Source organism: Betta splendens, chromosome 1 (assembly GCF_900634795.4).
Source record: "Betta splendens chromosome 1, fBetSpl5.4, whole genome shotgun sequence".
NCBI classification, from domain to species: domain Eukaryota; kingdom Metazoa; phylum Chordata; class Actinopteri; order Anabantiformes; family Osphronemidae; genus Betta; species Betta splendens.
The window spans coordinates 16,024,234-16,052,152 of record NC_040881.3 but is presented as its reverse complement, the minus strand read 5'-3'; the positions used below and the strand labels follow the sequence as shown (position 1 = coordinate 16,052,152).

General features: G+C 44.2%; 3 protein-coding genes across 8 annotated transcripts in view; 1 reads left to right on the top strand and 2 right to left on the bottom strand.

The window, feature by feature from the left end:
• Positions 1-647: 647 nt before the first annotated feature.
• LOC114862329 (lipopolysaccharide-induced tumor necrosis factor-alpha factor homolog) lies at positions 648-3,266 on the bottom strand. Of its 3 annotated transcripts, none has more exons than XM_029162518.3 (5): positions 3,107-3,266; positions 1,697-1,898; positions 1,522-1,569; positions 1,262-1,409; positions 648-1,192 (listed from the first exon to the last, which is right to left on the bottom strand). In XM_029162518.3, the coding sequence occupies exons 2-5, from the start codon at positions 1,851-1,853 to the stop codon at positions 1,087-1,089; spliced, it is 459 nt and encodes a 152-aa protein (XP_029018351.1). In that variant the 5' UTR covers positions 1,854-1,898; positions 3,107-3,266; the 3' UTR covers positions 648-1,086. The 3 variants fall into 3 exon arrangements, with proteins under 3 accessions (XP_029018351.1, XP_029018369.1, XP_029018361.1); XM_029162536.3 differs by having other exon boundaries at positions 1,522-1,566; positions 3,107-3,265; XM_029162528.3 differs by having other exon boundaries at positions 1,697-1,864; positions 3,107-3,260.
• A 6,217-nt stretch (positions 3,267-9,483) lies between these two features.
• Positions 9,484-14,897, bottom strand: LOC114860510 (somatostatin-like receptor F_48D10.1). 3 transcript variants are annotated; one of them, XM_029159178.2, is made up of 6 exons: positions 14,650-14,895; positions 13,525-13,910; positions 12,274-12,414; positions 11,885-12,157; positions 11,525-11,674; positions 9,484-10,674 (listed from the first exon to the last, which is right to left on the bottom strand). In XM_029159178.2, coding segments are annotated over exons 1-6 (1,149 nt in total). In that variant the 5' UTR covers positions 14,651-14,895; the 3' UTR covers positions 9,484-10,476. The 3 variants fall into 3 exon arrangements, with proteins under 3 accessions (XP_029015011.1, XP_029015001.1, XP_029014993.1); XM_029159168.3 differs by having other exon boundaries at positions 9,484-10,655; positions 13,525-14,897; XM_029159160.3 differs by having other exon boundaries at positions 13,525-14,895.
• A 4,286-nt stretch (positions 14,898-19,183) lies between these two features.
• Positions 19,184-27,919, top strand: part of pkd1a (polycystic kidney disease 1a) — a 43,705-nt gene continuing 34,969 nt past the window's right edge. For both annotated transcript variants that reach the window (XM_029159103.3, XM_029159094.3), the window contains exon 1: positions 19,184-19,729. In XM_029159103.3, the coding sequence (XP_029014936.1) occupies positions 19,449-19,729 (281 nt within the window). In that variant the 5' untranslated portion in view covers positions 19,184-19,448. The remainder of the gene's footprint in view (positions 19,730-27,919) is intronic.

Genomic DNA, 27,919 nt, shown 5'->3' with positions numbered 1-27,919 from the left:
TTGGGATTAGGCACAAAGGTGTGGGGGAGGCTTAGGCCCCTAAAAACACAGTAAGGGCCCATACAAATGTCATCTATTAGCCTTAGAACTGCTGGCTTCACAACTTAAATGACATTAGTGTTGAATAAACATTATTAGAAAGTTTATTTATACTAGACATGAACTGTGGTCTGTGCTGTTTCATGGGAGGAAAGTGTCACGATTAAGTGAGCAAGACTCACTCAGACTGAGAGGAGCGTCTTCCAGCCCGATGGCGCCCCCTGCTGTTTATTTGGAGAACTACATAAATGTGTTAAGTGCAACCTTCTAACCAGGTAAATTATGTCTTACGACTACTCACTTACTTACTCATGCTTACTGTTTTTTTTAACCACACCTCACTAATTTTTAGTTGTTGCAAAGTGGAGCAGATACCATGAAAAGCAGCTCTGACCCATTTAAGCATTAAGCCAAGCCAGTACTGTGTGTTAACAATGACATCAGTATTACATGACAACATTCCACCCGTGCTCTTTCTTATAAATGATAGGACAAAATGACCGTGCTGCGCCTTCTTCCTCCTCATAGAGCGACAGCAACCGCAGGCTTCTCTTTGTGAGCACACATACACACATGGATACTGACAATAAGACACTGCTCCATGAATGTGGACTGTTGCACATTATGTTAATAATATGTATAACATTAGAAATGCAGTGATAACAGTCACATACACTACATGATTACATTCATTGGTTTGTTTCTACTGGAGAGTAGCTGCTAAGAATTTGCAAATGCTCAAACACATCAATGCAAATTACATGGTTGTTCATATGATTCAATCATTTTATATTGCACTAAAAAAATAACATCAGAGTTAGGAGTTCCGCGTGATCCAGCTATAGTTGTTTGACAGTTTTAAAGAAGAAAATCTCCTGCAGGCACTTACAAAATATATAAACAGATTCTTCACTCATTTTTACAACATGATCAGACTCTGATCTCTGAATGTAGGTACATTCTGTACACTTCACACAAGCAGGCATGCACTTTAAGGTGGCAGCCGATGTTTGGCCCCTGTGTAGATGTTTGGTCCTATGACTGTCTTCACATGCGCGTGTGGACGTGCATGACGTTGTTGCATGCGGGACAAACGTGCTCCACATCCTTGCACTCGTTCACACAGAAGGGGATTAAACAGCAAGGCCAGATCCTAGAGAGGAGCAGGATGATGTTTTACATTCATACTTATATGAACGTGTGCGTGAGGGTCTGTACTCACAGGAAAACTCCTAGTAGGCCACAGATCAGCCAGGTGAGCAGGCCATTTTTATAGCGGATGTTAGTGACAACAGTGGTTTGGCAGCGAGGACACACCATCTGTGCAGGAGCGTTAGTCGGCATCTGCTGCACAACCATCACCTGGTTAACTGCAACAGCAAACACACGCTGCATTGACAACTAGCTTTTAAAGAGAACCGCTGGACTTGCATGTAATGTCCCTGCGTTACATCAACTCTACCCTTCGAGCGACACACTCACCCGTTCGAATGACCTGCGGCTGTTGAGGGGTGTACACGACTGAAGCTGCTTGATGATGCAGGGAAGGAAGGCGAAACACAAAAGTCACAACGGGTGGACAAAAATGAAGCAATACTCATTAACATAGGTTGGTTACAGAAAAGTAAGTCATATGATGCAGGTAAATGTGCGTTACCTGGCTGGACAACAGCAATGGGCTGAGGCTGGACGACAGTAACAGGCTGAGGCTGGACCACATACTGAGGCTGGGGCTGGGGCGCGTAGACTGGCTGTGCAGGGGGACCAGGGTACGGTGGCGCTGGACCCATAGCGGAGCCCTGACCTTTGTCCATGATCTGCTCGACTGGGCAGTAGAAAGGTTTCAGGTCAGGTAGAGACTAGGCAATAAGAGAACAGAGAGGCGTTACGTTCCTGAAATATCGTGCCCAGCAGGTTCTGTGTTGACTAGAGTTGGACAGAAAGTCAGGTGATTAGAATGGGAGGTGCTGCAGGTGGAAATATGTCACCTGCTACATTCAACTCTGGCACAACTACATTTCTCTCGTGGTTGAAAACTTGCTCTTCAGGTTCTAAAGCATTGTAATACAATGAGTGGTCATTTGTTGTAAGAAAGCCTCAGCGAGCTGGTATGGTGACATTTTAAATAATGTATTAGCAGCATTAAAACCGATCTATGTAGGTGACTCCATCGTCACATGACCGACCCGTTCTAGTAGAGCAGCTTCATTTCAGTCACGTCCCGGCCGATGCTGCTCAGATCAGTGTTGCTCAAACTGGCACATTTAAACACTATCTATTTATCTTTTCTTTTCAAAATGTTTCCAAGGCATAATGACATTGCCTGGGACCCGTGTGCTTGGCTTTGGAGCAGGAACAGGCAGAGCACATGTTCAGTTCATCACAATGACAACCTGATTGGTATCACTGAAAAAGATAAACCAGTCTTTAAACATCTTTATTTTATTTGTTGCCTAACACTAGACTGGGTTTGCTGCAGTGGCTGCTTGTGTTTAGCAACAGCGTCGACTATTGTTTTCCATGTATTTCTAGGTCTGTCTTGTTTCCTAGAAACAAGTGGCTTACTGGTCATAAAAAGGCAACGAAAACAAGCAGAAGGCGGCCAGAGGTGCACCGGATGACAGATCTCGCTCGGCCTGTTCAGTAATTCAGTGATGCATTCACAAGCTACATCAGTATTTGTACAAGTGCAAAAGAAGCAGATTAAAATCATGTTTGCTGAGTCATTTAAAAGCCACGGGTCAAATATCTCCTATGTTTAACACCAATTTCACAAAGCTGCTTTCAACTGAAAACCCAACGGGTCTCTGTGTAAAAGATGAACATGTACACAGTATTGTTTATGTTCTGATTCAACACAAATGATTTGAACCCAGAAAGCAAAGCCTTGACAGCGTTTTAGACCAGAAGATGTGATTGGTCTTTGGGTCCAGCTCAGCTGCTCACCCTCAGACTCAATCAGCAGGTTTCCGTTGGAAGACTTTCTGAAACTCACTCTTTGAAGTTTCCTTTTCAACCTATATCCTCTGACAATCAAGCAAAGGTTGAAAAAATAAAAGTCTCTTACCTCAGTGTTTGCGAGTCAGAAAGACGCTGCCCCGCTTCTTCCCTGGATGTTTGAGTGCACCTCAGTCAAATGCCCGTAAGAGGTGGAGCAATTTGTTGTAGTCACGGGAATGACCCAAGTTGTGGTTGGAACCATTATCTCGTGCCAACACATTTTTGGTGCGTTGTGTCACCGTTGATACTTTTACTATCTATTGTAATTTTTCTTTTACTATCTGTGTATTCATGTTGTTTTTTTGTCATGTGTTGCCTTATCGACTTTAAATCGTTTTATCTGGACTGTAGCGACAAATTCGTGAAACTGCTTTAAATCCAATTCGGTATCTAGTTTTGAAAACACTATTTTCAGCTGGTTTATTGGTTTTTAACACGGTGCTTTGATTAAATTTCGTTTTTGCTCAAATCAAGAGAAACGAGTAAAACGTGTTTTGTATTTTATCTTCGCCGCAAATTAGCGAGAGGACGGCTTGATTTCAGTCGATATCTTTAGAAAAGAAAAATATAAATCCATAACTTAATTTTCGTGTGAGCACACGCTTCCTGCCGTCGTTGTACTGTCGTTTCAAAATAAGAGTCTCGCTTTCTTAACGCACGCGTGCGAAGGCTACCATGTGTACACTTTGTACACACTGTGTCTTGCTAGGTATCAAATGACGAAATGTCGTACTGTCACTTTAAATTTATCTTATTTTGACCCAAACTATCGTATGAACTAAAAGCAACCTTAAAAATCAATGCATTTGCAAACAAAAGTATTTTGTGGGAACATAACCTAAAGAAATAACAAAAAGGTAAGTTATTTGAATTAAACAATTTATTCCTTTTTGGAGCTAGTGTTACGTGTTTTCTTTGACGTGCTATTATAACACTGTAATTCCCGACACCACTTAAATACAGGTAAAGCGTCAAATTGCTTGAAGCAACCGGTTGAATCCGCCCCTGAAACGTAGCGTCTAACACACAGAAAGGCCAAAACCCTGCTTGGTTCCTTACTGGAGTATTTTCTTTTAGTAATTTGCTTTAGTTCTGAACTCATGTTTGCTTATTTTCGCTTTTGTCGCTATGCTGGAAGAACGATATTACTTTGCAAACTTAGACGAGCAGATCATCGAACCAATCAGCAGCGCTGCTGATGTGATTGACAGAGAGGAGGAGCCACCCAGCTACGCGTGAAGTCAGTTTCTGGTGATGTTCGCGTCAATCAAAACGACATCAAAACAGGTCGTTTTGAAACGTAGGTCCCCCAAAACTTTTCTATAAATACCATAATTATCGTATATCTGGTGACACTGATTCACAGCCAGCTCTGTGCTTTTCAGTTTTCTGTGTAATACTAAATATTGGCCATTTGGTGGAAGCAGTTCAACAAGTATATTTAGGCATGTTAGAGAATAAAATGGAACACAGTACCAGAGAACAGTAACAAAGAACAAGTAACAAAGTAACAGAGAACACTAACAAAGAACAAGTCCCAAACAGGCTTGGCCTGTAATCAAATACGAGTGAGTTCCCAGGTGAGGGGAGATGAGGCCCTGGGATTACTGTACAGTACCCTGGACGTGTATTACTTGTCAAAAACTGCAACACGATGAAGCAACCGAGTCTTCCACGTCCATCTTTGTGGCCTTTATTCTGTTGCTTTGTTGTGATTAAATATGCACAGTACCTGGTACCTGGATTCTGACTGAGTCAGAGTTACCCTGAACATTTCCTCTGACTTGTGGTGACACCTTTCATCATCGTGACACTAAACAGAAGTGATTTAAGAATATCATGGACAGTAGCTACTGAAAGTCTGTATTTGCACATGAAAACAGTATTTGCTAGAGGCGTCACCTGAGTTACTGCCTTGATATTAAACAAAACAGGTTTGTAATAAAAACCTCATCTCTGTTGCTCCAAGGCATCATATTGTGGCTTATGTATAATCCTGATTCTTTCCACAATAAGGAGACTGAACAAAGGTTATATTAGTACAAGCCATTAAAGTCTAGACTGAAATCAGATTTGGGGAAAAAAAAATATGATTTCATTTTTATGTGTCACTGGGAAGAAACTAGTGTTTTTTTGTACTGTTCATTTTTTAACAGCGCTGCTAAACACTGCTAAAGTTTTGTTGATTTTTTTGATTGTTGTTCTTTTGTGACAGGTTGCGTTTTCACCCAGCTTCTGTTCTTAGACGTTCCTGCAAGCTTCACCTGCCCTCATATGACCTGAACCCGTTTCAGTCCTGCACGTTCTCACGTCTCTAGTAATTTGCTGGATAAAATTTAAACTAAAAAGGGAAGCGAGGCTAAAACAGAAGAAAAACAGAGGAATGAGATATATTTTTAAAATTACTGTTAACTATAAAATCTCTTTCTTCAGAGAAGCTGCACTGACTCAGTTCCTAATTACACTTGTGTGGATCTGACATTCAGCTCAGTGTTGTGTTTAAGGCCACTTAAATAATCTACTTCTCTTCCTTTAGCTTTGTTCCACTTTCAGATCTCCTGAGGAACAGATCTTTAAACACATCACTATGTGGGTTTCTTACTGACTCATGCATCTCACCTTCCCCTGGTGCTCATGGGGAATCAACTTGAGTTGGTGTCGCCACCTAATAATGCTCAGGATGCAGACGGGGTTTGCATCATCATTAAATCAGTGTGACATAATAAACTTCTCCTCACATCTTAACTTGCTGCTTGTGGCTTTTACAGATGACAGGTTGCTCTTGTTTTCCCCTCTTCTCACTACAGACTCTAGTTCCTAAATCCATTTTCCTCCCAAACCATCCACCCCAGTCACATAGTAGGTTTGTTTATGCACAGAATACAGATGTTTGAAGAATGCAGACAAAATCGATGAATCAGCATCAACAAATAATTTCATGTGGTTTGATTCCAGCTATTTCTACCACTTGTGTTTGACTCTATCTTAATCTCTTGTCACATTGAAAGTTCTGACCTCTGCCGGTGCAGGACGTGCCAATATTGTACATATTGTTCACCACAGGCAGAGTGCAGCAGGTGGCCAATTCAATCAGTGAGATGGAATAGGTCCGTTGGTACAGAACCTTTTTTACATTAAGCAGCATTGTGGAAGAATGGCCAACTGAATATGTTTCTTACTGTACTGTAGAACGCTGTGGGCTTTGTAAAGTGTCTGCCAAGAGTACAAGAGTACTACGTATGAAAGCATTGAACAAAACACTTGCTGAGAGCAGGTTTTATTATGTCCAAGGAAAGACTAAGCTTTATTTGGGGCCAACAGATTTCAGTTCAGTTCCACATTAAAATTCACTTCCACAGATTCAAAGATATTGTGCCTACCTGTCAAAATAAATAGGCATGTGCTTTTTAAATGTATTTAATACAGCAGCCCTGTCATTTAGTCCACTTTTACAAGGTTATAATGTCTCAGTTATTAAGTTGAAAAAGAAACAAATTGAAACATAAATGTTCAATATTTTCATTTAACCTTGTCAGTGGTAAATTGTGGGCACAAACTTGTAAACCACTGCAGGATGGTAAATATAGTTAATGGTGTTTTTTTTCAGCGTTGATTGTTTCTTGTTTCTCCCATCAGTCATATAATAAAAAAATAAAACCTAATTAGCCCCAACAAGTTATCAGATGCTGAGACTCTGTATGCATTCCCATAATTCACAGCTCAACAGTATTTTATGAGATGATCAGGCTGTTTTTATTCTAGTCCTTCTAATCAAGGTCTGATTGCAGCCAGGACACCATCACAATCAGTTCCAAGGCACAGGAAGCCAGCAGCCCTGTATGTGAAGACAGGAAGAACGCTGCTCTAAAAGATGCTAACATATTCTGGTTGGCATAAACATTCACGAGAGACTGAAGACCAAGTCAAGCTAGAGATCATCTCAAGATCAAAAGGATGTGGAAGGTTGAAAAAGTCTCAGAGGTTTCTCTATATATTCCTTTACTAAAGAAATGATCTTTTTTGCATTTTACTCTCATAACCATTACTGAGTTTATGTGTATTAGTTTTTTTAATGAACTCAACTGTTAGATATCAGCTGAACTGAATTGGACAGAGGGCAGACATTGAGTAGAGTGCAGGGTGCAGCATTGACATAGAGGAGGGGGGGGGGGGGGGGGGGTTGCTGTGCTGTTGAGTTGCTCTGAGTACAGACCACCAAGAGGGAGGCCTTTCATATCTCAACACCCCTGCGTCCCTTTCACTCCTGGATAGATTTGACTGTCTGCCTCAAAATGTCATTAGTCCATCTTCATTTTCTAGACAAATGCATCTGCAACATTTATCACAGACAGTTAAGGCCCATCGTCAGTCTTAAAGGCTGCTGTAAATACTCAGTGACATTTTTTCATTTATCCTAAAATATTATGCAATTTCATTCTTTGAGGAAGTTGTTGTTTTTTTGTTCTCTGCTTCAGTTTCCCAGAGGTGAATTGAAAGTATTCAGGGAATGTTAACACAAACACGAAAACAATTTATTGACCTCCTTCCTGTTTTCCGTCTTTTACCCATGAACTGACTAGACTGGACTCAGATCCAGGATTGTGTGTAAACAACATCTATGCGTCACACAAGCAGGTGTATCTGCGCTGGCCATCCTGCTTTTACAAATGATGGGATGGTGACTTGGCTGACTGTGTTGGACAAATACTTGTCCATCATGCTGGACATAGATGATGTCATCAGGGCAGCACTGATTGGCTGAACGTGGCCTTTAACCATACAGGTCTCTGGAGCATATCTCCAACTCTCTGTCTCTTCGCTGACACCCTTTGTGTCGTGCTCTCGACACACAATTGCTCTTTGAGCAGCAGGGGGACTGGCCTTCATGAATAAGACAGCCAAGCAAAGACGGGAAAAGGCAAGCAGAGCAACGTGGGTTGGAAAACTGGCGAAGCTTTGGCCTGAGGGAATAAAAAAGGACAAAGGAAGAGATGCAGTAGGAGTGAGAATTATGGCGATAATAGCAAAACCTTCCAAAGAAAATGAGTCAACTGAAAACACAAAAGCAACAAGAGTCCCCTGAGGGACCCACAATATTGGCCACAGACGGCACCTGCATAGTAAAGCTCACACTGTCACTGGTTCTTGACCAGTTCAGGCCAGTGGTTTGTGTCCGTGCTGTGCTTTGCCACTGGATCGGTTTTTACTGTCACTTCTTGAGAAATGTGTGATTCTCATCCTTCCTTCTTCTTCTCTGTTTAAATGAAATGCTCATGTTTCACATAAACGTCAACAACAAACCATCACCGAACAAATCAGTTCATTTTTCAGCATTTCGCTGAATTTTCACGTCGACAGTTCGTTTTTTCCATGGGCACTTGAGTCACAGGTGTTAGAGCCACCGAAATCGGTCCCTGAGTCAATTTGAGACCTGTCACTGCGAACGTGCAGACAGATATCCTGAGTGCCAGTCAAAGCCCAGGAGGCTCACGCTAGGCCTTAATGCACAGAGTTTCTGCAGGGGGCGATTGACAAGCGCTAATGGCCACTTGACAGACGCGTCTTCTGTGCCAGTCATAATGTTACAAAGACATTAAAGTCACAGTCAGGTGCAAACCTGGAACAGCTGCTGAGTTGTCTACGGTAAGTGATCAGCACGATCTGTTCATCTGTACTGATTTAAAGCGAAGGAACTTTGCTTTGCTCCAAGTTTGCGTCTCCAGCGTCTGACTAATCTTTATCACAGTCGTACAAGGCTTTCCTCCTGCTGGACATTTATAGCGTTGAGTAGTCTTGTTTGTTGAGTTTGAGTCACAAACACAAAGCTACAAAAGAGAAAACACACACACACACACACACACACACACACACACACACACACACACACACACACTCACACAGGACCAGGAGTTTTTGTTGCTAAAAGTGTGATCACATGAAAACACAAACAGTAAATACTTAAATAAATTGCCACATGCTGCACATGCTGCATTTGTTATTGAGAGTTGAGAATGTGAAGTCAGATTATTACAGTAGCTTCATTTAAAAACAGGACAAATGAGGACTGAGTTTCACTGCACTGAAGCCTGAGAGAACAAATGACTCAGGTTTCTTCAAGTATATACTCACTTTGAAGGGCGTCTTTCCTGCTGTGCGTGCTTATTGCAGCGCTGTGTTGTTGTAAAAGAAATGTTCTGATAATTGAAATGAGTTCTTATAATGCTATGACTGAATCAGCAGCCATCAACACGGGTTTGTTGTATGTGCGATGTCTCCTCATTGTGCGGCTGAAAGGACAGACTTCTTTTTTCAGCCTATTCCAGAGACTGACAATTTGCAAATGTCAGAGTGTGTGTGTGTGTGTGTGTGTGTGTGTGTGTGTGTGTGTGTGTGTGTGTGTGTGTGTGTGTGTGTGTGTGTGTGCAAAGAGCACAGATGTCTGGATCACCATCAAACCACTTTATTACAGTGACACCCAACAAGCACCTGAACAGCAATAAATAACACATTACAATTACTCAACAATACTCCTTCTTTACGTGATTCTAGTTCAAACTGAGCTGTTATCTGAGCCTAATGATCGTTTACTGAATAACCCCACTAGAAGCATCTCAGTTAGCGAAGCAGCTCAGGTATGTCACTCACACGCTGGTCACAAATAGCGACGACTGCACAGCGAACAGCACAGTGATCAAAGGATGCCCATGAATATGCTGTACATGGTGCACGCAGAGCTGCAAACGCTCAGTGTACGAGGCCCACAAATGTGCATGCACACATGCGTTTGTACATAAAAGGGGATGTTGCGTGTGCTACAAGCTTCCATAATGAGTACAACGCTACAAGAAGGAGGAAGCTGCAGAGGATTTTCCACAGAGCTGTGGAGGTCTTGACTTCGTTTATCACAGTTTGACCTAAAATTAAGTGAGTAGAGGAAGTGAGTGGCATTTTAAAACTGAACACTTTTACTTTACTACACACAGAAAAACAGTAGATAGCGAATGCGTACAGTACAGAACCGCCTCATTAAAGCAGCAGCAGGTCCAGTTTAACTTTATTCCTCAGCCTGAGGGGCCAATTTACTGACGTGGGTCATCTGTAGGAGGTCCTCACACTGGCTGTAAACATCTCCCTAAACGTAAAGACGAATACGTTCCTCTGTGCTGTGCTCCAGACAAAAAGCACCAGGACAATGTTGTGAATGTGTGACGGTGATTGCAGAGAACGGCAGAAAAGGCACTTAATGTTGAATGGCCAGGTGAAAAGATAAGTGACGGTTGAGCAGACAGCGTCGTTCATACAGGTGCAGATGCTCAAAGGGACGTGTCAACGATATTCATGGAGACGTTCACAGACAAACAGACTTAAACGTGGCCTTTTTACATCTGTTCGCCGTCTCCTATCAAGTCGCGCCACCTGACATTCATCATCTCTGAGCTACTCCTCCTGTGGCGCTCTGGAGGCGGGCACGGTGGGCACGGTCAGGGCAGTGATGCTGGGGGTTGCCATGGAGGTTACCATGGAGGCTGCTGCAGAGCTCACCACCGAACCAGGGGGTCCGAACTGTGGGCACGGGGAGCGGTGCAGGTCCGCTGCTGTGTGAGAGAGACGCGAACCTGGAGGGTGAGGAGAGACCTTCAGAGAGACGATTGACAGAATCATGAAGCCATAAAGGAGGGGGGGGGAGGTTTTAAGGGATAATGGGTGACAAAACAAGAGAGACGAAGAGGGGGAACAAATAGAGATGAAGGTTATCACACCTCTGAGTCTGCAGCAGCCTGGCGTTTCTAACCTGAGCCGACACAAGGAAACAAAAATGTCTCGTCTGATACGTCCTAGATTTTGGTCCACCTGGCTGACCCCAGGTCAGGACCCATAGACGTCAGTGTTCCCCACTATGGCCATCCACTGCAGTAGGTCTATTAATGCAGGACCCGTAGACTTAAGCGCATGCTGTTGCTACGGTAACCATGAGTAACTTTACCTTTTGGTGCATGTTTGACATTAACCTTAATCTCAGTAACTGGGACTGAAACTGAAACTGAAACAAACTTATTGTGTGACTTGCAGAATGAAGGTCGTGACATTTTAGATGACCTTGAACCAGGTGAAGAATATTAGAGAGAGTCTTATACACATAAATCTAATTTTAAAAGCGTTCACTCCTGCCTTCAGGATTTTTCCTAATCACTGCCTCCACAGACGAGCTAATTCGACATCGTTCCTCAATTAGCTGTTCTGCACACACACACACACACACACACACACACACACACACACACACACACACACACAGCTGCCTGTTGATTTATTCAGAAGCGCTGGACTTTTCCTGGGTGGGAGGAATGTGCATTAGATGCAGTGTGTCTGTCTGTGGCAGCATCACATATAAGTGGTCCTTATATAAATACTATCACAGCAAATCGTAATGCATTTGGCTCAAAGCTCCTGTCTCCGTGTCGCGTGTCTTCCAGCACGCACCCACCTGGCTGCTCGGGGCGTCGTGGTGCACCTGGTTTCGTGGCGACAGCAGGATGCAGTCATTGTGTGATGTGGTTTTCTCAGTGCGGGGGGCGCTGGGGTCGCTGTCGTCCACGCCGTTGGCCTTGCACCTCATCCCCCTCAAACAGAGCACCTGCAGGACAAGACTCCAGTAAACACCAGGAAACAACCGCGAGCATCTTCAGTAAAGTAAAGCGTGTAAGAACCGGCCTGACCTCCACTCAGAGGAGGTTTTTCAGACTGCTCTGTGTTTAACTGTGTTGAATAGTTCTGCTGCCATTATAAACCATACAATAAGGAAGCATGCTGAATAATGAATGGGTCTGGCTTTCGAACGGCCCACTTTTCTGAAGCTCTGCTTGAAGTTGTCTGACAGGAAGCCGTAGAGCACGGGGTTGGCGCAGGAGTTGGCGTAGGACAGGATGACGGAGAAGAAGTAGACGCCGGCGGTGGCGCTGGACTCGGGGATGATGACCACCAGGTTGACCATGTTGATGATGAAGAACGGCAGCCAGCAGAGCACGAACACCACCACGATCACCACCACCATCCGCGTCACCTTGCGCTCCGAGCGCCGGCGCTTGGTGAAGCCGGCCCGCGCCCCCGACGACTTCACCTACCGGAACAGCGGCTCGGTCAGGAAGAGGAGGAAACGGAGGAGGATGTTTGTCATCGCATTAATGCGCTATGGATTTATATAGTGTGATGAGCCTCCTATGCACAGATACACACCTTGATGATGATGAGTAGGTAGCAGAGGCAAATGATGAGCAGCGGTCCGAAGAAACCCACGGTGGCTGTGTAGAGGATGAAGGCCGTGGACCACACGTGCGTTGGTTCTGGCCAGATCATGTTGCAGGAGTAAAATGTGTCCTGAAGGAAAATTTAACAAGAAAAGATGAGTATGAAAGGACTACAAATTAAAAACTATCTGTCATCACCTGCTCAGACACAGTTAAATGAAATGTTATTAAAGGAAATCAATTCAACTTGTTGCCCTACAGTAGTTTTCATGAAAGCAATGAAATCCATCTTAGTGAAAAAGCCCTGGAGCAGCATCACAAGGACTTCAACCCTGAGCATCCGCTGAACCGAACCGCTCACATTTAAAATCCTTGTGCCTAAAATGATTTCACGTCAGAAAAGACAGGTCTTTTACTTAATCCACAGGAATGTTAAACAGTTCAGCTGCTCATGATCTGAAGCAGTTTCCCACTTTGGTCATCACTAGTGAGACGTTTCAGACATTCACCAGCTTTGTGCTGAACTGAGTTCATTGGCTGATGGCGTCACAGGCTTCATCAGGAAGAAAGATCTCATTGACATTTTGCTGTTGTTCTTTTCTTCTTATAGCTGCAACGTCTAAGATTTAGGTCAGTAATCAGTACTTGCTACATGCGCGTATGTCATTACTGCTGTTGCTTTTTCTCTCATTCCAACCAGCCTGAATGTGCTTCTGCTGGTGGGTTCCTCTCCACTCCTGCTCATGTGGGTTCACTACATCCATGCTGTCTACACTTCACACACTCCTTCAGTCTAGATACTCAGGCATCCTAGTTTATCTAGTTTTTGGATTCGATTGGTCACTCAACTGAACTGGACGGAACTGAATGGAACGATAATAAAATTCCAAAAAAATGAAACAGACAATTTGTAAAAAGTTAAAGCATGAGTAGTGATTAAAATATTGCCAAGTAGAATGTGAGAATATTAAGCCAAAGCCTCAGATCACATGCCAAACATATACTCACTTCATAAAACACTGATTTAAATCTAAAATAAATAAAAAACAACTGCAAGTTGTAACTTTAATAAAGGGAACAAAGTATCGAGATATTAATCGAATTTTAAAATGAACTCAAAGACAGACACGAAAATTAAATTGCAATCAGAAATATATGGTTTCAAATAAAGCATCCTGTAGTGGACATTTAATCGTTACCACTTATACTAACGTGCCTCATTACTGTCTGAATGTCATACCTGGACATCGGAGAAGATGACCACGGGCAGCACCACCACAAAGGACACGGCCCACATGGCTGCGCTCACCACCTTGGCCACACGAGGGTGCCTCCACTTGGTGCTGCGGATGGGATGGACCACAGCCAGGTAGCGGTCGACGGACATGACCGTCAGACAGAAGATGGACGTGAACTGGTTCAGAGAGTCCGCGGTCATGACCAGGCGGCAGAGGAAGGAGCCGAAGGGCCAAAAGGAGAGCACGTTCTGCGTGGTGAGGAACGGGAGCCCCACGATGTAGAGCTCATCAGCCACAGCCAGGTTCAGGATGTAGATGTTGGTGACCGTCTTCATCTTGGCGTAACGCAGCACCACGTAGATGGCCAGCGTGTTGCCAGTGAGGCCCACTATGAAGACGGAGAGGGAGATGATGGCTGTGATCACGGTGCTGCTGCCCTGAAAAGGGAGGCTCTGCGAGGACTGGTTGGACGAGACGTTGGGGAGGCGCGGGGAGGACATGGGGGGTGATGGAGAAGGGGTAGAGGAGGAGTTGGGGTCCAAAGACAGTGTAACCCAGTAACTGGAGTCCAAAGGCTCCATTTGAGGGTTTCGGAGGACGACGGTGGCACGCGCTCTGGATGTGCTGAGATCACTCTCTACGCGTTTACCAGCTGGAGGTTTGTTCTCGTGCGCTGTTGATCAGCAGCCGCCACGTGTCATGCCGCCGGTTACTGCGATACGAGGAAACGTGTCTGTCCAGGTTGTTGTTAAGTTACGCCCTGCCGAGTTCACCTGTCGGCGTCCCTGCAGATGTGTGACCCGTGGCGTGCTGAGGCGTTGCTGTGTTTCCCGCTTTCAAACCTTCGTAAAAGTACTTCACGCAGAAACAGTCTCATCTACGACGCACGGTGAATAGTTGCTGTCGCCTCGTAGGTGTCTCTGGGCTTTGATCAGCTGTAGTTATTGTGGGTGTTTAATTCTACCCCAGTGCAAATCACGCACGACTTCGCGATTTTCCTGACGCCAGTCTTCGTATAATGAAGATCAGTGATGTGATGGATTCCCAATGCACATCTTTTAAATTAAATAAGCGACTATTCGAATCTTGAAACGCGTTTCATACGATCAAGGTAAAAGTAGACTTACTTTCGTCGAAAGAAGCCAAAGTGTCTGTGTTCAAATTATTAAATCGAAGTTCCAACAACCAAGAGAGAGCGAGAGAGGGATGCGCTCAGTTCGCGGCTGACTCCAAAAATTCCCTCAAAATCGATGAACAGCTTTGTCCAATCGTTCGCTGTCCGTGGTGCTGAGCGGAGCGTGTCGGCAGCAGCTCCACCACTTCTGCTTCAACTTTGTACCCACACAGCAATGCTCTGTTGTTGGTGTGATGTGGGAAGAGAGCGCGCGAGCGAGAGAGAGAGAGAGAAAGAGAGAGAGAGAGAGAGAGAGAGAGAGAGACTTCACAGCAGACAAGAGCAAAGGAATGACATAGGAGTATGTACGTGTTGAATTTAGTTATTTCAAAATATCTCAGTTCGTTGGTCCAGTTTATAGTACTTTCTACTCTTGCGTTACTGCTTTCAAATAAAAATATTAAACTTTTCACTCTGGGAATTAAAGCCACCAGTTATATGATCTACAGTACTGTATTAGCTACCAAACTGTTGCCCATAAAGTCAGAATAATATTTGTTTATCTTCTGGTGAAGTGATTATGACAGTGTGATTTTTTTCTTCTAAACTGACTTGTCAAATCATTAATGATTATTTCTTTTGCCAGTATATCACATTGCAAATGAAACCACAATTAATTCATTGACGTGGATCAATACACTATGCTGTGGTGGGAAAGTGTCCACCAGCTTGTTCATGAAAAGCTAGTCCACCACAATGAGGAATACTGTCTCCTATAAACTCACATCATCCTCACATTAGGGTGAGTGGAATAAAAAAAGCATCCCGTTTCCTCATTAATGATGGCATCCACTCAGCGCCACAGTGTCATCACACAGATCGATGCCCAGCACCTGCCAGGAGCACACACAGTAAATCATAGCAACACCAGCACATTTGCTTTAAACACTAATTAACAAACTATTAATTAGTGCTTATTTTATGTGATGCTTATTTTATCTGATGAAGGGGATGTGACTTTGGATTGGTTTCATTGATGACTCGTTGCTACAAAGTCAGATGTTTGCAGCTTCCTGTCGATTTGTCTTAGAAACAGCAACAACAGACACAAACAATTGGATGTGAATGGCTTTCTAACTGATGTCACCGCTTGTCAGACTGTGATTCCGTTCTTTAAGACTGTGTTGCTGTAAAAAAAATCTACTTCCTGCAAAAGAAAATGCTCACGACTTGTTGCCACAAGAAATAAGGTTCTTACGCATTTGTGAGCACATCACAGTGAATTATTTTGAACAAACGCGACAGAACAGACGAAAAAAGCACCACGTCTGCCTGTTCTCACCGCAGCAGAGACAGACACTTGTACTGTACTGTCTTTGTGTTGTAGACCTTGCTGTCCCTCACTCAGTGGCTCAGTTCATATCGTGTCAGGTGAGTAAAGAGGGAAGAGTTCACTTCTCACGCCAACAATCCCCTGGAGTGAAGCGAGTCCGCAGCGCCGGGTCGACCTGAGCAGCCTGTCAGAGACACTGCATGAGGCTGGATGTGAGCAAAGATAAAGGACACCTGAAAAACACGGGTAGGAATCAAGATTCAGGGGCCGGAGGCCGAAGGCGCTGCTCAAGAACAATCACCTGTAATAATATATTAGGTGATAATACTTACTGTGAAAGTGATTGTTGGAACCACTGCTACGATGGATTAGTGATGGAGGTGTCTTCATTTGCCCACACGCAGCTCTACCACCTGATCTCAGCTCCCTGAGACAGAACACAAACCTGTGCTGTCATCAGAGCATCACACGGTGAATAGTCCGACACGCTCATGCAGAGGCTCTGTATTAGGTCACACACATTCAAAGTTTGTCTCTGTGTGTTTCACTGTTTTCTTCATTCTGATGAATGATGTCAGAATGAAAAGGTTTTTCATCATATGAGTATGTTTAACCTTGATCGTCATTCAGCCAAGATGGTTTTCCATGATTTAGTGTATTACAATGCATGTTTTAAACTCTGCTGTTGAGAAGTTTCTCAAATCATTTTCTATTTTTACAATAGAAAATGGCTTAAGAAATTCTTTCTGTTGTGTAGCTGTGGTGGCTGCACACTGTGCCTCTGAGGCTTTTATTATAAGTCTTCTAAGAGTGGCTCGTAGGCCGACACACCAGCATGACCACAGGTACCTGAGTCCGTTCCCTAAGGAAACGTTGCCTTCATTAGCAGACAATATGTCAGACTGTTATTTCCTGGTTCTTTTGTGGTTTAACTTGAACGTGACTTGGACGCACAACCTGAGGGTTACACACAGAACTGGGAATTTCTTTCTTGCAACAAATGTGACAATATTTGAGGAGGGATCAGTTCCGTTCTGGCACAGTCAGACCCAAAACCACGCCAAAGTGCAGTTTTCTAACGAATCAAACAGTGCTTTAATTTGGAAAGTGTCGTTGCACAAGAACAGAAATGACAGGATTTGGACCACAATCTGGGTTTTTATGACTTCGCCTTTAAACAACAACCACCATGGATTTCACATAAAACAATCCAGATGTGATGGAAGTGTAGACTTTCAGTTTCACAAAATGTGTCATTTAGGAAATTCAAGCACTTTGAGCAGAAAACCTCCATTTGCAGGGACGTATAACAATTATTTTAAATACTTTATAAATAAAAATTCTTTGCAGTCAGTGACAGTCTGACGTCTGGAGCCCAAGGACGTTTCCAAATGAGTGTACAGCAACACACGGAGCTGTTGTACGGCTCTGCTGTGGCTTTCTCTACTCTGGCTGCCGACTGTTTCATGTCTCACTGGCGTTTAAACGTCCAAAGCGGCGACAGTAAAAGCTCCAGTGAAAACCATGAGACCTCCAGCGCCTCCCAGTCACCGCACATCTGGAGCGTCCTGCCAGCAGCAGTTCCCAGCGGCTCTATTCACACGTTATCTCGCAGCCTTAATGGCAGTGAGGCGGCGCGTTAACGTCGGCGCTGGTGGAGCCATTTGAAGTTTGAAAGGTTCCTTTTACATGTTAAAGTAGCTGGTTTCAGGCATAAAGCAACACAAAGATAAAAAAGGTTCATCGTGCTCCTCACTGCATTTTTCTCCCTTTGTTCAGATACCACTCGTAAACATGCTCCGTCTTTAAAAGCTTGTGGATAATCTCCCCCATGATTAAACACTGCTTTCCTATTGTTCAGATATTGTTCAGATCACTCCCACACTTGCGATTGCCACCTTTCATTCCTTTTCTTATTGTCCACTCAACCTGACAGCTCTTCCGTTTTTCTCCACTATGAGCTTCCATCTCCTTTGCACTTTCCAGACCCTCCATCTAACGCTTTCCCTCTGCATTCATCTCTCTCCCCCATCTCCCCCGTCTCCCCCGCTCTTCCTGTAGCCCTACAATAACACAGACAGAGGCCTCAGTAAGTGCTGTTTTCCTGGCCAGGCTGAAGGACCCTCCCCATAACTAAACAGAAGCCAAGCTCACTTTACCTTCACCGGCCCAGACTGGACCAGTTCAGGCCAGACTCGTGCAAAAAACTACATTACATTCCTGCTGGACAAACCAGTTCAGCGAACTGGGACAGATCAACCCTGTGTCTACTGAACCAATAGGGCTAATTCTGTGGATCAGAAGAATCAGAACCGATGGTAACAATCACGTCCACTCATTTTAATATATTCTGGACATTTTAAAATATCACAGCGCATTTAGTTGACCAATTAATATTCATAACCAAATATTTGAGAATGAATTTGTAAAATCTATAAATACTCAACAAGTGATTGCATAAGAAGATGAAATGTGAGCTTTGTCAGCCCAACCTGTGGGCTAATGCCGGTCAATTAGGGCTAAACACACTGAGAGGAACAAGTAAAGCATCTTGGTTCTTCTCAGTCAGTCTAAACACTCTGTTTTAAGAGACCAACACAGACTGATCACGTGACAGCGTGACATTTTGTACCTGCAGTGGATCCATGAGCGTGATGGCGTGACTGCACTTTGTGCAGAGCGCCAGTCGCCTGCAGGGAGAATACGTGAGACCAAATGAAAAACCCTGGAAACACCTCAAACACGTGCCCTGCGCTGCTGCAGGAAATGCTGCAGAGCGCGGAGGGAAGGAGCCGCACTTTGTTCTAAAGTACTGTATGCAACTGTTACGACTGTCATTTCACAGTGCACGGAAGGAGCCTCAGCTCACGGGCATTTTATCTGTGGGTTCCATCTGCAGGTACAGTATATGCAGGTGTTAATTGCTTTCTACTGAATTTTCTCCAGCTTCATCGTCATGCTGTAATATTTGGTCATTGAAAAGTTGGAAATTCATCAGTTGCACTTTAATGTTGCACAGCTGCACTGAGGAACCCGCTTCTCGTGACAGACCTCATTATAGATTAATCTGGATTTCACTACAAAGGGGAAAATATTAGACTTTACAACCCAATCCATTTTCACACTGTTGCACAGAGAGGAAATACAGATGTGTGCCAGGTCTCAGCGGTCGCTCAGGGAACTGCACGGAGTGGGAGGAGGAGGAGAGAGGAAGTTCTCCCAAACTTTTTTTCCCCTGAAAGGATCGAGGAGAAGCTCCGTTAGATTTTCAGAGGACGGGGATCCGACCAGGAGAAGAAAGAACACGGGTGGAATAGCGGCGTCCAAAACTGAATCCTGCCCTCTTTTTTTCCCGTCCCCTCGCACGAGAGCCGCGAGGAACGGACGCGCGTGCTAGTCTTTGTGCTGTGCTGGGTTCCGCGCTCCCTCCCGCACCGAGAGGACTTGCACCATCAGAGGCGATGAGTTGTGAGTGAGCTATGCCTTGTGGAAATGGACAGACTTTATCCAAGCGAAAACATGGCGTCTGCGTCCCGAGGCTCGGCTTCGTGTCCACTCTGCTCGTGGGGCTCTGCTGCCTGGAGGCGTGGGGCTCCGGGCCGCGCGGCGGCGGCGGCGGCGGCGGCGGCTGCGGCCCCTGTCCCGTTAACTGCAGCTGCGCGCTGGCGGGGCTCCAGGCGTCCTGCGTCGTCAACTGTTCCGGCGTCGGGCTGGAGAGGGCCCCGGCGGCGGCGGACCTCCCGCCGGCCACCAGCGTCCTGTGAGTAGCGGCGCGACGAATGAAAGCGGCTGTACTTGTTTACGACAGGGATTCAACACAATCACCATCATCATGATTAATCATGTGTTTCCGTTCTGCTTTATTTGTCCGCGCTGACGTATTATTCCCTCCTTTACCTTGGGACGCATTTGTTTGGCCCAGCGTTGCTTATTTGCGCCAACAACTCATCCAGCGAAGCGACTGTGTCTCTCACGGTCCTCTGATGCGTGTTTCCACGTGTTGAAACGAACGCCAGTTGCACGTGAGTCCCGCAGACGTGTGTGGATCACTGCGGCCTCCGAAGCGAACCTGCTCCGCACCGTCACCAGCGAACGCAACAACGTTGCAAATGAAGCAGAACAGCGGGAGCTCCGATGGTTTTGTGTCAGAGGTCAAACTGCTGCTGTGTTTGCGTGTTGCTCAGTTTGGGAGCTGCTCATTAGAGCCGTTGCGTCTGAGGTGCAGCTACGGCTGTAGCATCTGGTGCTGCTGCAACCAGAACATTCTGTTCTGCGCTGATGAAAACCATATGTTATCAAATAGTGATTTCCCTAATAAACTACTGTCCTTTAATTAACTCATGATTTGCGGTGCATCAGATAATATACTGTAGGTGGTTATTGTTTGTGCAAGGCTTTTGGAAGCAAACCTTTTACACCTCGTCTCAACAGGTCTGACATGTGCTGACTGTATTTGCATAAGAGGGGCTGTGTTCGGTGCCACGTTAATGGGAGACAGACAGACCTGCAACGGGATCTGTCTCTGATCACCTCAGACTCTGTCAGAGTGTTAATTACACCAGACTAGATAAACTATTTGCTCCTAATGCACCAGCAGAAGTTAATTGTGGATGGTGAGCAACTGTGAACATTACTGTCTACGCTAATTTGACCTCTTGTTTCCTGTTTCCACCCTGCTACTCAGGCAGAGGCATGGAATTTAAATCATGGTGGACATGACGTACTGTAAAGAGATGCGGCGCCATTAACCAGAGGAGAAACAATGTTTAGTTCATGTGTGTCTTGTGTTTCTGGTTATTTAATGAATTTAAAGGAGGTCGTGGTTAATGCCTTTGAGGGAAAGACTGTGTTCGTGGTGTGAAACAGTATTTTTTTTTATTATTAATTTTGAGCGTCACAGCAAATCATTCTGTAAACAGGGAATTGATCTGTGCGAGGGAAAGGTCAATCACAAAATTATGTATAATGATGTCTTTATGGTACACTTGTTTTATGCTTGGAAGAGCAACACGAGTCCCTGTTCTACAGTCTTCTTCTTCTTCTTTTTGTTTTCTGGTTCTTCTTCAGCTTTTTGTTGTTTGATGTAATTCTTCTTGTTCTTGTCCTTGTTTTTGTTGTTGTTGTTCTTGTTCTTTTCCTTCTTCATCTTGTTCTTCTTGTTCTTCTTCCCTTTCCTCTCCTTCCTTATATTTATTATTCTTCATGTTATTTTTGTTGTTCCCATTTTTTTCCTTCTTCATCTTGTTCCTCTTGTTCTTGTTCTTGTTTTTGTTGTTCTTCTTCGTCTTTTCCTTCTCCTTCTGATTCTTCTTGTTCTTTTTTTTCATCTCCTTCTTCCTTCCTTCTTCATATTGTTGTTCTTCTTCTTTTTCCTCTCCTTCATCTTGTTCTTCTTGTTCTTGTTCTTCTTCCTTTCCCTCTTCTTCATCTTGTTGTTCTTGTTGTTCTTCTTGTTCTTGTTCTTGTTCTTCTTTTTCTTCTTCTTCTTCTTCCTTTTCCTCTTCTTCATCTTGTTGTTCTTGTTGTTGTTGTTGTTGTTGTTGTTGTTGTTCTTCTTCTTCTTCTTCTTCTTCTTCTTCTTCTTCTTCTTCTTCCTCCTTTTTCTCTCCTTCATCTCGTTCCTCTTCTTCTTCTTCTTCTTCTTGTTCTTTTTCTTGTTCTTCTTCTTCCTTTCCTCCTCAGTCAATGGGAATGACGCCTGGCTGCTTGGACTGCTTCCTCCTTTGCGGTCTCTGTCCTGTTGTTCGACTGGCAATGTTACAAATGTTACACACATGTGAATCTGAGATATGGGGTAAACAAACTGTGAATCACGACTTGATTAGTTTTTAGTGAAGCGCTCGCGGAGCAGGACTGTCCTTTAACAGATGCTGTGTGAATAATGTGCCAGCAGCAGCACACGCTCCCCCAGACAATTAGGAATCACTTACTCACGAGAACGCTGCGTCAGCCTCAGTGCCGCTGCTACTATTGCGCTACTTTGGCTTTCTATTCGTTTTGATGAGGTTGGAAACAAAGCAAGTACATTGTTTAGGGTTTGCACATACAGTTAGGGTTGACAATAACGCCTTACACCCAGAGTGACATATACAGGAATTGCTTGTTTTGGCTGATATTCAGTTTATAATCGTATAGTGTGAGACAGAACAGGTGCATCAATTTTCCTATTTGAAAAGCAAATGATAGTTTTTAGTACCTGTTGGCATAAATATTTACTTGAAGTGTTTTCACAGCTGGGAACAGACATTTAGATTGTGGCATAACTTAGCTTATTAATATAGTTACTGTAGATGACCTTTGAATATTTGCTCACTCAAGTTCTTCATGTGTTGAATCACTGCTCATTTATTCTTTGAACCTCTTCCTCCTACACTAGCACTGCTGTCTGTGGGTCACCTCTTGTGTGAGTGAAAGGCATGACTGATTCATTGTTGACTTTTCTTGGCGGTCACTCTTTTAATGTCACGTCTTAGCAAATGAGTGAAGGTTTTACAGTGTGTTACTCCAATTACACTATTTTAGCCTCAAATCGGCATGTTAGTATAGTATAATAGTGTTATATTTTCTGGAAACACCCGCGCTCATGTCGCAGCGGCGCAGCCGGAGAAAAGCATTCCTGCTATACACCAGTCCATCTGCTCCAACCCACACACATAATAAAAAATCTCTGAACACGTCACACATACAGTTTATGCAACTCTGAAATCACTTCTGGGAAGTGGTTGGGGACTGGACTCGATCGCCTTTGTCCAGTTCGCAGACTGCTGCCACAGAAACCCTCATGGCACAGTGTTTGTCCTGTGACAACAAGAAGAGAGAGTAAAGCAGAAATGGAGTCGACGTCTGTCTGAGTGATGACAGCTCAAAACAGACGCTGGTCTAATGGAAGCTCAGCTTCCTAGAAACGTAAACTCTTATTTCGCTTTAAAAGACGTAGTTTGTTTATTATATTTTCCTGCATAATCTGATCCTCGTTGTGAATTGAGCTTTTGCATTTTAGATATTTTAGTAAAACATGTTTCTGTCTGGCATGATTGTGCCCACAGGTCTGGAGCAGCGTTCATTTTTTATCACACAGTAGCTCGCCTTCCTTTATTGTTTTATGTAGTTTTATTTCATCTTGGTGAGAAATATCACAGTTAACTCATTTCTCACTGCTTCTTAGAAATGAGCTAAAAATCTGTGATCAGGATCAGCTTTGCATCATTTCTGTGCTGTAAACATTGTGATCAGGTATTGTTCATATTCAGCTCCATTCTCCATCTTAATTTTGGGTTATGTTTGTTAAATAATTGTTTTGCATGTTCTTAGGCTAGAACCAAGGCAATTTAAAGATTACCGTATAAAGGGTAAATGTCAAGATTCAAAAACATAAAAACATTGATACAGTGATAAGTGATAATTAAACAGTGATAATTAAAATATTAAATAACAATAATAATATTGTCTTTTTGAATATCCATGAACTTTATTAACTTTGAGCTGGTCCTATTATTCGTGAACAGGGTTATGAGGTCGTGTTGCCATGGCGGCGGGATACGGGACACACACATACACACGCGAGCAGACATACTGCAGGCGTCTATTTTCAGGGAGCTGAAGCTTCACAGCTGTTAGACAGACAAGACCCACTGTGAGATTCTCTCTGTCCTGTTCAGCTTTGATCATGTCTCTCCTCCTGCAGAGGTGTGTGTCTCATCCATAGCACCACCATCACGCACACACTGACTTTAATGAAGTTGGAAAGTCAAGATTGAATGTACTGAAGTTGTGCAAGGGAGAATTTGTTGTGTTTCCATGGCGATAGTAACAAATGACATCACTCACAGAAGCAAAAATGCTCTGGAATGTCGTAAATAAGAGGAGACAGAGAAGACGAGACGGCTCCCATCGTCTCCCGTCTCTGTGAGCTCTTAGTAATGTCTAACCACTGGTTCACCATTAACTGACTGAAGCCACCAGCAGTGGCTGCCGAACTGTCGTTTTAGCTCTTTTGTGTTGGTGTGTGCGTTACTGATGCAACGTCCGCTAAATTTCAATTGTGCTTGGTCCATTTTGTTACTTTGTATATTTTTTAGCATTTCAGCAGTTTTTTCACCACAAACACACATATAGAATTTATATATAGATTTACACAACAGTGTAACACAAAGGATAAATCTCGGTTGTGTATAGTTTAAAATCCTAAACCTTGATTGAATCTAGCTGCGGGTTTCATGGTTGTCCTTCATTTTTGAAACAGCTAAAGTTCTAGATACGTGTGTGAGCCAGACATCACATACATTTACACTATGCAAACTATCCAATTTTGAATGAATAAACTACCAGTGATCATGATAAAGGTGAGTAAATGGTGCTAATTGTATGAAGTCTGCATGAGTCCTATTTTTACAGAACCAATATCCAGACAGATTTTAGGATTATCTTGGGTTTTTATCTAATTTCATGTGGTTGTATTATGTTCTACGAGCCTGCGAACCTCACGCTGTGCCTTACAACTGTCTTGAGGGCATTTCTGTTATAATGTTGCAGAAACTAATTAAAATTAACTTAGAGTTTGTGACCTACATATAGAAAAGACACAAATCCTTCAAGCACTGCATAATGGAGGCCATGTGGGCAGAGGAGCACATGGAGCATCGCAGCTGCATGTTAAAAGCTCCGCCGCTCAGCAGAGAAACACATTGTCAGACAGTTGTAATAAATACAGCATAAAGACGCACAAAGCGCGTGTGCTTAGGCTGAAGACAGAATTAACACTGACAACACGAATGTTCAAATATTTTTATAACCCTAAACAGCATCTCTTAATCACGTTAATTACCTTCATTTACTTCCTTCATGCTGGCAGCTTTGAACAGTGCATGTAGCTGTACCCAGTTTTTATGGTAATAAAGCCACACAGGCCTTTCTACATTAGACCCACATTAGTGATTCATGTCGCCCTGTGCCAAGAGCTGCAGACCGTTGGGTACACGTGAGGAATACACTGTGTTTGAAGGTGCAGACACGTTTTAAAGAATCCTGTGTTGTGTTTTACTGTGAAGAGGTAGGAAATGTTTCAGCGGGAGAGAAAATCCTGTAGAAATGGGATCTTCAAATCAATCAAATCAAATTAAAGTATCTTTTGGAAAAACCATCATGATTTGTGCTCCGTGCAAGAGTGTGTTGTTGAACGAAAACAGCTTCTTCTTAAACAGAAGAACTGGATTTTGATTCCCGTTTTCAGATGTAAACAACCGAGGCTATTAATATTAAAACTAAAGGAAAGTGCAACATCAGGAAATAATGAAAATGCTTCCAAAATATTGGAACTGTTGTAGCAGAAAATCAGGAACAATATTGCATTTGACCGTTTTTACTTTTCATTTCAAAGCCACACAAGAAAATAACCAGAAAGAGGAAACCAAGCAGAAGGAGCAGGCAGCGCAGTGGAATTAGTCCAGATTGGAATCAAAAGATGAAATGATGGCGTCTGTCCACTAACGGAGCAGAGCAGTCGCCATCTTCACCACAGCTGTACAAACGCTGTGTACAGTAAAACTAATAAAAGGAAAATACTCAATGAAATTATACTGCAATATATAGTTCTGTAATAATAAGTATTTGCTTGTTTGCTTCTGAAGTCCCACCCCAGAAGTCCTGCAGGCCTGAGACCCATTTCTGTGCTAAGCCCACAGTTTATGACTTCATGACAAGTTGGACTTGTCTACTTTCATTTACCAGAAACAGAGCGAGCAGTGAGTGTAGCAGCCTTACGGGATTTTTGTTTTTCTCCTATGCATTTGACAGCACGTAAAAGTGTGCGTGCGTGCGTGCGTGCGTGCGTGCGTGCGTGCGTGCGTGCGTGCGTGCGTGCGTGTGTGTGTATCACACCGCTGCCCTTCACTTGCCAGCTGGACACCAGACAACCCAGGCAGCAACAGCTGGAAAAATGGACAGAATGTTCCAAAGAGCAGAGATGAGACGCAGCCAGACAGACTGTGCAACAAAACGTCTTTTTAGACTAAACCTCTTCAATCAGCACCCCTCAGCCGCCACCCCTTGCCCCAGTCGCTGAGCTGGGCTGCAGCGGCCCACAGACCTGGACCCGTGTGTCCCGCTTCACACCTGCCTCACTGCTTTAGGGCTGTCCTGCTCTCCCACATGTCAAACTTCTGTAGGTCTGCCCCAGTTTTTGAATGTAAACAAAGCAGCAGAGCTGCAGAAGGAAAGAGAGGAAAGAAACGGGGAGAAGGAAGAGGTGGAGCGTTGGAGGGAGGAGTGAGGGGGATGAAAGCGACCACAGAGCAGTCTGTGTTTAGTGGGTTAGTGGAGCGTTGGCCGACACTCCAGGACCGATCCAGCAGATACCAATGTCCTACGATCACCGATATCACAGTGTGCATCACCAGGCGCAGATACGGCTCCAGTGACCTCCTGTCATTTCCTTCTTTTCTTCCCATTGATTCTTTCCTCGAATCTCTGGCCTTGATTCTCTGCTGCAGCTCATGCCCCCTGTCATTTCCCTGTAGTCTGTGTGTGTGTGTGTGTGTGTGTGTGTGTGTGTGTGTGTGTGTGTGTGTGTGTGTGTGTGTGTGTGTGTGTGTGTGTGTGTGTGTGTGTGTGTGTGTGTGTTCTCATCCTGCAGCTCAGAATAAGTGGCACCAGACAGGCCTTATAAGGAGCGGTTAGATCATTGGCCACACCGTTAGGAAAACAGAACCATGTGTGTGTGTGTGTGTGTGTGTGTGTGTGTGTGTGTGTGTGTGTGTGTGTGTGTGTGTGTGTGTGTGTGTGTAGGCCTATAGCTCAGATACTGCACATGTGTAAGTGAAACCATGTGTGTCCAGAGGTAGCAAACAGAACAGGAGCCTGTTGCTAATAGACACAGCAAAGGTCACATTATATGGTCATGTTAAACACACACACACACACACACACACACACATACACTTTCTCCTCCTGCCTACATGATGCTCGCTTCTTCCCGCTGTTCGTAGTTGTGCTGCGCATACAGGCACACACACGCTCACCTGGAATCGATGGAGCGTTACATAAGGAGATGGTGTCAACCTGACGTGTGAAGCATCAGCTTGTGGGCGGAGCCTCCGTCTTCCTGCCGTCCTGTTTCACTTAGCGCTGGGCTTAGCGGAGGAGAACTCTCCCTCCGTGTCTCTTTCTTTTGCTCGGTCTCAGTGCTTCTTACACAGCTCGTCTGGAATGTACAGATGTTTCCTTTTGGGAATGGGCGTCCTGCTCCGTTTCACACACACACACACACGCACACACACACACACACACACACACACACACACACACACACACACACACACACACACACACACACACAGACTCATATGAAGGAGAGAGAGAGCAGTAGAGGACTACGTTCCCATACGGTCCCACTCACGTCCATGTTGCTGTGCTGCAGACGTTAAATAATGACCACACATAAGGCCCAACAGTCTAGTGCAGCAGCAGCAGCGTTCCCTCTCTCTGTGTCTCCAGACCAGCAGTAGTTTGTCATCTCTCACTCACACTTTCATCTTCTCACAGCCTCTGGCTCCTCATTCCTGGCTCCTTTTAGTCTGTCTCATCACTCTCGCGTGCAGCTGAAGCTTTGCTGTGAGGACGCACCAGGAGGACACCGGAGCCACTGATCTGGGATCAGCGCTGTCCTGCTTCCTCCTCCCGCTTGTCTCGGCAGCTCGCACTTCAACCAATTCAGTTTTCGCACTTCCTCACTCATTTGTCCGCTGCTTTCTCAGCTCCACATTAGAAATGATGACGTGTTCAGTTTCTGGATGTTTTTCCTGCTGTCGTCACCGTGTACCTGTATATATGTACTGTAGTGCATACATTAATGACGCCTCCCTCTATTAAGATGATCCTGCACATCAACTGCACTGTATCAGGCCAAGACATGTTTCTGTTATTTAGCACGAAGAATGACAATTTTCTACTAAAG